This window comes from Rhinolophus sinicus, linkage group LG02 (assembly GCF_036562045.2).
Source record: "Rhinolophus sinicus isolate RSC01 linkage group LG02, ASM3656204v1, whole genome shotgun sequence".
NCBI lineage: Eukaryota > Metazoa > Chordata > Mammalia > Chiroptera > Rhinolophidae > Rhinolophus > Rhinolophus sinicus.
This window is the reverse complement of record NC_133752.1, coordinates 133,038,269-133,051,886: the sequence shown is the minus strand read 5'-3', so window position 1 is coordinate 133,051,886 and position 13,618 is coordinate 133,038,269. Positions and strand designations below refer to the sequence as shown.

General features: G+C 34.2%; 1 protein-coding gene across 2 annotated transcripts in view; it reads left to right on the top strand.

Moving 5' to 3' along the window:
• The window catches only part of TRHDE (thyrotropin releasing hormone degrading enzyme), a 364,357-nt gene that overhangs the window by 195,574 nt on the left and 155,165 nt on the right, over positions 1–13,618 (top strand). For both annotated transcript variants that reach the window (XM_019748963.2, XM_019748962.2), the window contains exons 4-5: positions 1,539–1,693; positions 5,687–5,800. In XM_019748963.2, coding sequence (XP_019604522.1) covers positions 1,539–1,693; positions 5,687–5,800 — 269 coding nt within the window. The remainder of the gene's footprint in view (positions 1–1,538; positions 1,694–5,686; positions 5,801–13,618) is intronic.

The following is a 13,618-nucleotide window of genomic DNA, read 5'->3' as shown; positions in this document are numbered from 1 at the left end:
TTTGGTATTTATCATTTGAATATTATGTGTCTGGCTATGTGGATACATGTGTGAGTATTCATGTACATTAATATTCTGGATATTATTCTGCTTGTTTTAAACAGTATATGGTAAGGGTCATTTTACACCTTCATTGTTCCCTCAATATTATGTTTTTCAGATTATCTATGTTGACACATGCTGTGTTCGAATCTCCTAGTGAGATAATTTGTTTTAATTGCTGCATAGTATTCCTTTGTATAGCGATTTCACATTTTCCTTGCTCATTATCTTGATGAAAGGCATTTAGTTTTCCATTTTCACCCTTGTAGACAAGATTGCAGTAAACATTCTTGTACCAGTTTTTTCTTGGCATCCTTAGGAGTTACTCCAGGGTTTATATTGGGAAGTGGAATACCTTTTTCAAGAAGCAGTGAGCACCAGCTCTCTTCAGCCCTTCTCATGAGCATGCATGTCCTACCTCAATCCCTGGCATCAAGCAGTCAGCTTGGCTTCAGTCTCTTTGGCTACGTCACATCCTGCTGGAGCCAATTCTCAGCTGCGAATGCCTGTTCCTGGAGCCAGAACCCAGCAGGCCTGTGGCTTTACACACAAGCACTATTTTGCATTTCTGTACCATTTCTGGTCCATGGAAAGGTTTGTTTTCAAGCATGGAGAAATTGTTTCAGTTTTGCCTTTTAATATTTTTATGTATCATCACTATGTGTTTGGAGCAGAGGGAGTACATCAAAGCATGAACCTATTGTCACCCTCACCAGAAGTTGATAATACCTCTATGTCCTTTTAAAATAAGCAGAAATCTTAGAATCATCTAATCATAGATTTAGCTGGAAGGGATTTTCGAGATAATGAAGGTCAATAACCTTATGTTTTATAGGTGAAAGAATTGCGGCCTTAAGAAATTAAGTGATTTACCGAAGTCATATCTCTAGTTAATGGTGGAGGCAAGACCAGAGCCAAAGCCTACAGATTCCCACAATAGTCCTTTTGCCACTATATCCACTACCATAGTTTTCTCTATGTTATATTTGCATGTGACATTTTATTTTTAATAGAACTGAAAAAATAGAATTCAAGCCATTAGAAAAATGACACCTCACACTTTTACACTGACATAACATGTTTTCTTTCGAAAGATATTGAGGTAAAAATGAGAGAACAGTAGTCACTGCACTGAACTGAATATATTTTCATTAGAAGACACTATGTGTTTTGACTCTGTAGGTTTCTGTTGCATTTGGTTTCCTTGACTTTCTGAAACTTATTAGGATGGGCCCATCAATAATGGTGCTGATGCTTCAAGCCTCCTACTGCATTGGGTCTGAAAATGAACTGTGATGAATGGACCTGGCCCGTGTTTACAGTGATAGCCTATATTTCTGCTGTCATGTAGAAACGGCAGGTAGTTTAATTTAGAAAAAAGTTATGAAGAAACAAGTATTCCTTCTAATTAGGATATTTAGATTTTTGGGGGACATGACTCTTTAGAATCTGGGATGTTTGTTAAAGTCTTCGGAATTGTTTTATTCTATTTCTAGATCTTTTAGCTGTGCCTAAGCATCCGTATGCTGCTATGGAGAACTGGGGACTAAGTATTTTTGTGGAACAGAGAATACTGCTGGATCCCAGTGTTTCGTCTATTTCTTATTTGCTGGATGTCACCATGGTCATTGTTCATGAGATATGTCACCAGGTATGAGAAAAAGGATCGGGTGTAAGTATAATTGCTAACTATTGAGAATGTGGAATGATTTCAGATACTTAGATTAGGAGCTAAATTCTTATTCTCCCAATTAAGTTTTAATTGTATATAGAACATTGTGTAGTTCTTTCTGGAAGATACATCGTTTTTCTCAGATGGCAGCACAAACAGAAGCAAACACGCTGATCATATTGAATAAGCAACTGTCATTCAGTTGAGCTGAGGAGTGAGATGGCACTGCCACCCAGCAGCCTCATTGGAGACCGTATCCAGTTACTATTCCTTGTCAACCTTGCTTTATTTTCTTGTGATCATTGGTGTGTATATATGGTAAGTGCAGTGATGGCAATGATTTATTGCTTTGCTGTGAGATGCAGCTGAGTTTTGTGTACATGTCAAAATTTACTTTTGCTGAAATCAATTTGTTATTCCCCTTTTCCCATCACACAGACACTTAGGAAGTTTTTCACTAACTCGGCCATAGACGCTTTGTTCTCAAATGATTGATATTTTTTTGTCTTGCCATGTGTAGAAATTCATATGTAAATTAGCAAATGTTGTAGTGAAGCTAAGATAAAATTAATTTCATTTTGACTTTATGCACTTTCTTATAATGAGTGGAAGGTATTACAGAGATTTTGCAATGCTTATTTGAATCTTGATTGTAGCGAGAAAAAAACTGAAAATAAATGTTCATGCTAATAGAAAGCAATGTTGGTCCTTGTTACCTGTAACTATGGATAGTTTTTAAATCAAAACACCAGAAATTTCCTTGTGATACTGTAAGACTTCAATTTATTATAAACCTAAAACCTTTTTAAAAAGCTAGAAAAACTTAAGAAAGAGTGTTGTGGAAAATCCCGTCAGTGAAAAAAGGTGAAATGCTAATGCTAATACATGAATGCTGACTTAATGATAAATTGGTCCAGGCCATACGACCATTTACCTAAATGTCAGCCTTTTGCAGTGAACCTGTAAGATGTTTGTACCTGTCATGCTGGCCGAGTTGGACAGGTGTTCTTTGCCTCAGAGACTTAAAGGGATCCATTACAGAGATAACCAGGGCTCCTCCACTGTGCTAAAGAGAAGGGTTTCCAGCTAAAATTACAATTCTTTGAGGCAAAAACAGTTTCCTTTTTGAACATTTCTAGAAATAAGTTACCTGTATAGTTCTGTTGAAATGAGTACATCAGTAATATTATCAATGTTCCTAGAACTGGATTTCATTTGTTCTTTATTCTATTAGGTTGGTGCAAAAGTTATTGTGGTTTAAAACATTAAAAATAATCGCATAAACCACAATTACTTTTGCAACAACCTAATAAGTTACTTTATTGTTATAACTTAGTAGTTAGTGTTAGGTTACTTACTAGGAAGGAATGAACCAGAAGCTAGGAGAGACATATAATAATTTTCACTATCATTGCCTAATTATTGTCTACTCTCTCCTTACCTACTTATTGTCACAATTCTTCTCTTTTTTAAATATCATGAGGTTTTTGTGTTTATTGAAGGAATAATATACGTTAAGTGCTCAGTTTAGATCCTGATAGGTATTAAGTGCTTAATCAATCATGGTAAGTAGTTCTTGTCTCCAAATGAGAGTCACAGTGAAACATCCCAGAAATGTGTCAATTTGAGCCTTCTCCCCATCCAAGGGCAGTGGGATAAAACAGGTCCAGATTTGGTCTAGTTTAGGTGAAAGTGCTCTTGCCCCACAGGCTGCCTAAGAAAGCAGGCTCACCCAGCAGCTCCCTCCCATTCACAGAAGCTTCAGGAATGTGCAGTCACTCCCAGGCACTGAGCTTCCAGTTTGCACTGATCAGAAACCTTCTTCTCGTGTCAGTCAGGGCAAATGGCATCATGCAACAAACTTGTTTGCCTTCATCACCAGCTCACAGATCACCTTTATCGTCTGGGTCTCATCTTCAGACCACTCTACCCCTCCCTTGGTGAGGTCACTCTCCAATCCCCTCCGACAACCTCCAAAGCTTGCCACTCGGACTTCTGAATTGAAGAACCTGTCATCCCAGCCATATATCATCTAGTAGCTGCAAGTTTTTTTTCTTTACTTTTCTGTGTCTTAGTTTTCTGTGTAAAATGGGGCTAATAATAATATCTACAGTTTAGGATTATTGAGAAGACTAAAGAAGTTTTTCCAAAACAAAGCAATTAGAATACTATTAGACAAAGAGTACATATTCAACAACAAAAAAACTGTTGCTATGATTTGCCCCCACTGCTGCTGAAGTGAACACCCGACAGCTCCATCTTCTTTTCTGAGTGATTCCTTGCCTTGGCCCACTAACTGGACCTGGCTGGCCCCCAGGATCCCTGCTCACATCTCCAGCATCTCAGGGCCTAGAGGTAGAGTGACTCCTCTTGCCCCCACCCCCTTCACCGTTTCCAAAGCACCATCCTCCTCCAAAAACTTCTAGCCCCTCTGAAGTTCACGTTCTTCTAACCATTTCTCCTACTTCCTGTCTTGCTTCTGTACCTGTTATTCCCGACAGAAACCAGAGAGGTCGTTGAAAAACTGAATTCAGGTCATATGCCTCTTCTGCTCAGAACACTTTTGTAGCACATTGTCACGATTCTTAAGACAGACTTTCATTTTAAAGAAGAAATACGCATTTTTGATCAGGAATAAAAATATTTAAAATATCATTTATTTTGTGGTCACCACCATATTCAGAGTTATCTCTTATTTGTATTTCAATTAGAGATCCTCTTGAGTAAATGATACTTTATTATTAATACCGAAATGCTCAGTCACCAAGCTCTGTACTACTGTCTCTCCTAAAGCTGTACGTGATTTGATACTGGTCCACTTTTTCTTTCTGTTTCTTAAATAACTCATTCCCACTTAGGGTGTTCACATTAAGGGTTGCTTAGAATTGTCTGGAATCCTATTGCCCAAGGCTTTCTCATGGCTGGCTCCTCCTTATCATCAAAGTCTGAGCTCAAATGTCACATACTTAGAATGTTTTTACTTTCATAATCTAAGGTGGTCCTTCCCCCATTCCTATTACACATTATTAGGATTTGAAATTGTGTTGTCCTTTTGCTTACTTATTTTTTATTTTCAATTTTACCTCATTCCCCCTGCCTCCGCAATAAAATGTCAGCTGCATGAGAAGAGACATTATTTAACTTTTCATCATTAAATTTCAAGTTTTTAAGAATGCGCCTGGCATAGAATGTATTTTTTTCTTTAATGAAAAAATAATTCTTTTAACTTTTTGTTGAGCTAAACAAGGGTTTCAGAGTAAGGCATCGTGATCTAATCAAAACACCGATTAAAAATTACAACATTGGTTTTTATTGAAAGGATCTTAGAGATTTTTTTGGTTCAGCCCCTTGTTACCATAGACTAATGGAGAGTCCAGTGCAGAGCCTTTTAAAAGCCCTTAGTTCCTTCAATCAGCCTATGTCTTCTCTGAATTGCTTCTGCAACTAGAAAGCAATGCTTCAGTACTTCTGTGATGAGTCACTCAACACCTCTAAGGCAGTATTCTCCATGGTTGGTCATCTCAGTCTATTAGAGGGTCTCCTGCATTCTCAGAAGACATCCATCAACCCTAATTTCCATCCATTAGTCTTGATTTGTTCCTTGTAGGACCACAAGACACAAGCCTTTTCCTCTTCTACATACTAGGTCTTCAAATATTGAAGAGAGCTGTGGTCAAGGTTTTTTTTCTCCTGAGTCCTTTATTCTTCAAGTTGGTGTGTGTTCCTTGATCATTTTATTTTTGTTCTTCGCTGAATGCATTTATTAAAAAAAAAAAAAAAGACACAGAAACTAGTGTTATCCAAGTAGTCAGATAAGTCAATAATCTTACCACAGCACATTTTAAAATCCCCAAATCAATTGAGGAATGAATTCCAGTTATGATAATCGTAGTTTAATACATTTAATTTTAGATAAAGTAATTCTGGGATAGATTTGATTTTATCTGATATGCATTCATTTTGTCACTGCAGTGGTTTGGTGACCTCGTGACTCCTGTGTGGTGGGAAGACGTGTGGCTAAAGGAAGGTTTTGCTCACTACTTTGAATTTGTTGGTACAGACTACCTCTACCCTGGCTGGAACATGGTAAGTGCACTGTTTAAAAATTATTTAGAGCTCCCAGCCAAAGATTGCTCTGGTGGTCCATTGGGCTTTTTTATCATTAGAGGTGACTTAAAATACCAACTGATACATGGAAAACATTAGCTGTCCCATAAAGAAAAAGTAACCAAAATTTTACATTTGTATTTTGCAATTTTCAATTTGTACATTAAAATACTATTTCCAAAGAGTTCTCTTTTAATTGTGTATTAGAACTAAATGGAGTCTGATGTGTTGTACATTGATTTCAAAATGTTACAACTTTTCTAAATAGAAATTTTTTAAGAGTCTCACGCTCTACTGACTAAAAGCAACAAATGAACCAGACAAAGAAACAAAAACTCATAGACACAGCCAACAGTTTAATGGTTACCAGAGGGTATGAGAAGAAGGGAGGTGGTAGAAGAGGGTAAAGGGGGTCAAATATATGGTGATAGAAAGAGGACTGACTGTGGGTGGTGAATACACAACGCCCCACATAGATGATGCATTATAGAATTGTGCAGTTGAAACCTATGTAATTTTACTAACTAATGTCACCACAATAAATTTAACTAAAAAAACAAAAAAACACTGTTATATGAAAAAAGAAATGTTTTAGATTGCGGTATGTTATAACAAACTGTCTTTAACTAGAGAAGTTAGCAAGTAATTAATAAGTGATATTTTAAGTATATAGAATTTTCAGGATATAGAAAAATGAGAACTTAATATTTCTTCAATGTGATGAAACAGAAATAAGTTAAAATTGTTGATGCATTATAGTTGTAGATGTACTTTAGGATTAAATGTCTTAATAAGAGGTGATTAAGTTTATGAAGAGTTGTGCACATTTCACCCACACTCTAGGAAATACCTGTATGTCTGAACCTGAAGTAGGATTTCTTGTCCCTTAAGCAGTGATGTTCTAGAGCATCCTAGGGGGAAAAAACAAACAAACAAAAAACTGAAAAGATGATGTGATTTTTATCTGTCTTCTAATATAATTGTTTTTTGTTTTTATATACGCTTCCATTAATCAATAGTGACTGTTATTATTAAACGTGACGCAGGATGTATGTTGTTTTGGAACTCAAATTTAAAATTTATTTTAAGAATTACTATATAAAAGTTGCAAAGTACCAACATTTATCAAATTGCAGAAGGTCAAATTTTACCTGTGATATAGCATAGGTGATAATACACATTTATTTGATGTTACTCTTTTTGATGTGTGAATTATTAATAAGTGATTTTCTAATTATCTGTCATGATTACAAGTATGGTTTAAAGAATATTTAAACCAAGGTGAAATATGAAGATATCTGTAAGTCATGATATAACTTGTCTACCATAAATTCAACCAACTCCTGCTGATGAAGAAATGTGATCTGACATATCTCACAGAAAAAAAACAAAGCACACAATGGCATACCATATTGATATATTTTAATTATGTTCCTGCAGTTTTGTCCATATTTTATGAAGGCAGTTAGGTTCATTTACACTGATGTATAAGAGAATTTTACTTAACCTTATGTATGTAGGTATGTAAGTATATGTGATACAGTTTTTAGAATCTTACTTGAACTGTTTTATCATGGTATTGAAATTAATTAAAAATGCATTTAAAGAACTTTGAAGAAAAATCACCAATACTATGCAATATTAATTATTTAAGTATTTTTTCACAAATGTAAAATTTGAAACTTCAGTGTTTAAAGATGTTGAAACATTTCTAAAAATATCTTTTGGTTTTTAGATGACTTTCTACCAACTTTGTTTAAAATTTCATTATGCTATAGATTACTACTGACTTTATAATTTCATTATGTTTTAATATTAAAATATATCCTTACTACAAATGACTTCTTATTCATTTAGGTAAGCTTTCTTTCTTTTTTTTTTTAAAGCTCATTCAGCTATCTATGATAAAATCCTTTCTATTCATCATTATGAAAAATACCCCTTGGATTAAAAAGTAATCAACAGAACTATACATGGGGTGAAAACTGACAGCTTTTAATAGATTCATCATGGCAATATATCCTGTTTCATTGTCCTTATACTGGATTCTTTAAAAAAATATTTTTTGTATTTCTTTATCATTTTTATCAGTTAAATTATAAATGTATGCCTTCTGATGAGCATTTTTGTAAGAAGTATTGCAAATGAACACGGAGTGTAAATAACACATATGAGACTGTCCTTAGAATATAGACCATGCACTGGAAGTATAATAACCTTGGGATGGTAAAATACAAGATTTCATTTCTTGTAAATCCATATTTCATAATTAAGGAATGGTAATTAATGATGGCACAAGTACAGTGACACAGAAGACTCACCCTATTAAACTAAGAAATGAAAGATTAAACTCCATCACAATTAATTAGGCAATAGGGAGGAGGAACAGGTCTTGCTATAATTTTTCTTTCTGTTCAGATTGTAAAAGTTATAAATACTTCTGATTGTTGATTGTGTTTGCTTTTTAGTAGCTTTATTTAGTTTGTAGTGTACCCCAATATATAAGTTCATAAAGCCTATAAGCAGAAACTCTAAGCAAATTGCTTATCAATGTATCATTAATATCTTCTTTGTGAACAAAATTTTAAGAATATGTTAGCCATATAAATAAAAGAGGATAGTAAGTGACTTTTGGGCTGTGCCAGCATGATTTTTCATAATGACATCAGCAAAAGAATGAATGAAATACTAGAAAGAACAAGAGTGATGGCTGTGTCAGCAGTAACTAATACTGTTGTAATATGCACAAAAGCTTACCTCAGAGTGCATGACTTGGGCTTCACTAGAGCTTAGCCTAAAATAGAAAAACCCCAAGTCAGGCTCACATCAGGAGTAAAGAAATTCAGAAGCTGACCTCCTTTGCCTCAAATCTCAAAAATAGTGCTTTTATCATTTTTAGACACCAAGGCTCAAGCACTGAAATGCAATTTCAATTTGCTAGAGAGATTACTATGACAATCTACTTTCAATGGAATAGCAGTAAAGAAGCCCAGAATTATTACACAGTATTGTTAAGAAAGCTGTTGTACTGATTTAGACCAGCATACTTGTTTAGGCTGCTTAACTGTTAGTAAAATCTTGGGTTCTGTGCATGTGTGTTTGTTTTCAGAGCCAGTTTCTGATATAGAAGTAATCAATTTTTATATTAGAAACACTGCGTGGAATAAAAGCTATTATGACAGTTTGGTTCCCAACAAACAGATCCAGTTTACCATTTTATAGATATGGGCCCTTGCCGGTAGTGTGACGTAAGGTCAGAGGAATGGGTTGGAAAGAAGAAATTCAGATTCCAGGAAAGACATTTCACTTCTCTGACTCATCCTTATCTTTTGAAAAATGGGACAATTGTACTGACTTGGCAAGCTCACATAATTTTTGTGAAGATAAAATAACTTGCAAGGTCTTTGAAATGTATAAACTACTACACAAATGTGAGTGTAGGCATCATAGACCTGGAAAATGAATGCTCCATTAGAGAGGTGCATTGATTTGATGTATAGAGGCCCTAATATTTCCAACCACGGTAGTCTATTTTGACACTCTAGATTTATAGCAATTATATCTAGATTACAAAATAATTACTATAATCTTTGTATCTAGACTCAGTCTCATCAAATCAATTCTTATCTGTACTGGCAATGTGGGCTATTCAGAAAGAACATAAGCCTTGTATAATGTTTCATTCATCAAACAGCAGTGTCAAGCTCATCAGAGGCAACTTCTTCAGCTCAGGGCTAAGGATACATTTCATGGGGCAAACAGTTCTTTTGCTTGACATTATTTTATCAAAGTTGGCTGTTAGTGATAGCATTATTGGATGGATCAAGTAACAGTATGCTACCGTGTTTCCCTGAAAATAGGACCAGGCCTTATACTGTAAATCCCCCCCAAGTAAGACTGGGTCTTATATTAATTTATACTCCAAAAGATGCACTAGGGCGTTTTTTCAGAGGATGTCTTATTTTTTCATGTACAACAATCTACATTTATTCAAATAGTCATGACATCTTCTTCTGGCACATCGTCATAACGTCCTAAATGCATCCGTCTGGCTGACAATCTTAACTGGGGCTTATTTTCAGGGTAGGTCTTATTTTCAGGGAAACATGGTATGATGGAAGTCATATTAAATTGTACTGTGTTTCCTCAAAAGGAAGAAAAGGAAAGACTCATGAAACATAATTACTGTTCTTCAACAATTCTTGATAATTTAATTTGAAAAAGTTTATAAGAGAGTTTTAATATAGGAAAAGGATAAATAGTAAAATGATACTATAAAGAACTCCTTATTTTACCAGAACTGGTGCTGATGCAGGCAAAACCATATTCCCTGTACATATTGCATAGGTTTTCATTATAACTTGTGTCTATATTATATGTGTGTCCTTTACTTTCCAGAATATAACATTATAAGGATGTACTGCTATAATGAAAATTACTAAACATGAGTGTGTGTTCTTTTATTAAGTGAGTTGGGATGCTATGGAGCTTCACACAGAAATAATTTTATATGCTAATAAAGTCTGAAGACTGGGAATTCTCCCTAAATTTTTATGAGAACACATACTTGGGCAAAAAGATAACTATTAGTGAAGAATCATGCACCTAATTTGATTATACTAAATACTCAGGATATCGCAAAATGTATTGCCCAGAACCTTGATAAATGTTTTTGATTGTCTCTATCATGGACAGGACTAAAATAGTAAAAATGAGTTCTGCCATTACACTCAGTATCATTTTAATAGGCTCCAACAAAAATTTCCTGCTAAATATAAAACAGTTATTGCAATAAAATTATCTTTACTTTAAATTTTTTTTTTTTCAAAGAGAAGTTGAGAAAATCACTGGTGAACTGAAATAGAAACAGTAGTCTCTACTTATCTGATGGGGACATGTTCAAAGTGGGTGCCTGAAACCATGAATAATACAAAATCCTATAGTACTATGTTTTTTTTTCTCTACACATACATACCTAGGATAAAATTTAATTTAAAAATTAGGCACAGTAAGAGATTAACAACAATACTATTAATAAAATAAAAGAATTATAACAATATACTGAATAAAAGTTATGTGAATGTGGTTCTCTCTCTCTCTCTCTTTCTAATAACCAATCTGATAACTGAGACGGCTACCAAGTGACTAACGGATGGGTAGCATATACAATGTGCATACATGGGACAAAGGTATGATTCACGTGTGGAACGGAACTGGACAGCACGATATTTCATCATGCTACTCAGATCAGCGTGAAATTTAACACTTATGAACTATTTATTTCTGAAATTTTCCATTTAATATTTTTACTGAAAATTGACCCTGATTGATCATGAGTAACTGAAACCATGGAAAAGGAAACTCTGGATAATGGGGAACTACTGTGAGGGTTTACTGAGTTTAATGTTTTTTTCCGGTTTAAATATAAAAGTGTACTATTTACTCATTCTAAACAAAAATAAATACTCTATTACTCAAAAAGGGAGAAATAGAAAAGTAGAGAGAAAAATAATCTTGGTTTTAGTTAATATTTTACTTCTTCAGCTGTTGATTTCTCAAGTCCATCTTGAATTTAATGTCCATAGAGATAAATGCTTTCACATGCTAAGTTCTAAGTTCTAAGTTAGTTAATATATGTTTCAACAATGGTTGGTATGTTGGTACTGTTGCTTATAAGTCATCAATATGAAGACATATTTGCCCAGTTGAGGGGTCAGAGATAGACCTTTTGGGAATTGAATATTCATTTTAGAATCTTACCATATAAATTTTTATATAGCTGTGTTTGTCTATTCCTGAGATGTCAGTAAATTAGAAGGTGATACAATTGTTTTAAACTGACTGATGATTTTTTATTCTCAAATGACTGACAGATACTGAATGTGAAAAATTTAAAGGCTTCTCATGGCTAGTCCCAAGGATCTGTGGTTTTTTTTGATCCTGTTCAGTAGCTTAAAAGTGACATTACTTTCATAGGCTAGAAGGGAAGTAGAAGTGCCTACTTGGGTCATTCGGGGGTCAGTCTTCAAAATGGACCTCTACATGCTTTTCCTTATTCTTCCCTTCTCCCATCTCTGCAATTTCTTTTTCTGCTGAAAATATAGAGCTTTTTATTTTTTTTGAGTAGAGAAATATTTTTTTCTCATTTAAGAATCACTGGGGTTCTATAGCCCCCTCTTCTGGGAGAAAGGGTTGCTTTTTCCTTGGCATTAGTGGTCAGAGTATTTTGGGGCATTGGTGGAAAATGGGCCTATAACAAGACAAGGAAAATACACAGAGGAGGTAAGAGCTGCAGTGAGAACAGCTGCTGATGCCAGTAAAGGGCCTTGTCTGCTATATCTGAAATCTCAGTAACTGTAGGAGGAGTTCTGATGTGCATACACCCAATAACTCTTCATTACAAGATAACTTTTAATGGAGAATCATGCAACTAAACTTGATTATGCTAAATACTCAGGCTATTTCTAGGCATACTGCCCAAAACCTTGATAAATGTTCTCAATTGTCTCTATCCTCTATTGAAGATTAGACTGACATTCAAAGAGTGTACAAATTATGATAATCCATAAAAACCTTAGTGTTAAGAAGCAGGCCAGAGACTTGGATCCTAACTGATGGTGACTGAAGAGATATGAAGAATTTCTAGCAAGTAATAACAATTAAAATAGGAACTGTACCTGTTGTACTAACATATTAAAACACCTCTCACGAAGGCTGATATAATAACAAATAGTGTTTGTTTTCTCTCATCTTGGGACTAATTCTATGCTTTTTACAAAATATCTTATTGATGTGCTGGTAGCCATGCTGAGGACATCAATGAGAAAGAAGACTGAAGGCTGGTCAATTATTTGTTAATTGTTGAAGTGAAAATTGCTTTAATAAAGATATTTCTCTTGATTATAAAAATGAAATAGTATGCTTTTAAAAATTTTTTAAACCTAACCCCCTTTTGTGTACTGGTTCTTTGTTTCGTATAACACAGATTCTCATAACATGGCATTTTTTTAGGGACCTTACAACCGTGTTATACTGCGGCTAGCTGTATGTAAATTAATTGAAAAATTTTATGGTACAAATGCATTTTTGAGGATAAAACTACCACTGAACAACAGACAATATATTCATACTTTTGTAAACAAAAGAATCAAGACTTTGGCTTCACAGCTGTTTAGGAAATGGAAGCTTTTGAAGAGCTTCACTGTTATCAAGGTGTGCTAAGTCTCAAAAAACGTAAATCTGCTTAATTTATTGTTTCAGATGAAAGACCAGCTTTTGTTAAGTGAGATATCTTTAGAAAGGGAAGAAGAAACAAGCATAATTCATTAGTATGCATATATATTCACTTATATTTCTATATATCCAGGTATGTGTCTGGGAGGATTTTAGTAAGATTACCTCACATTTTTTTTCCCATATGAATTTAAAAATTTAAAACAAAGCTTCAAATGAAATGTCATGTATGTTCTTAAAGGATATATATATATATATATATATATATATATATATATATTTAAAGCAAAGTAATTAAAAAAAAGCAAAGTAATTTTGTTCAGAAAGACACAAATTGTTTTGGGTTTTGTATATTTTAAACTTAAAGATAGATGATAAATAAGTGTTCCCTTTGGAATAAATTATTTTTTCCAAAAACTGTGTTCAGGTTTGCAAGGTATCAAGCTATTTCTATATTTCTTTAGGAATTTCTGAAGTAACCAATAAATTGACAGGATTAACTACTTGCTAAGAAGCAAACTCTTACTGAACCTGGACCTATAATATTATGATATTCATAAAAAT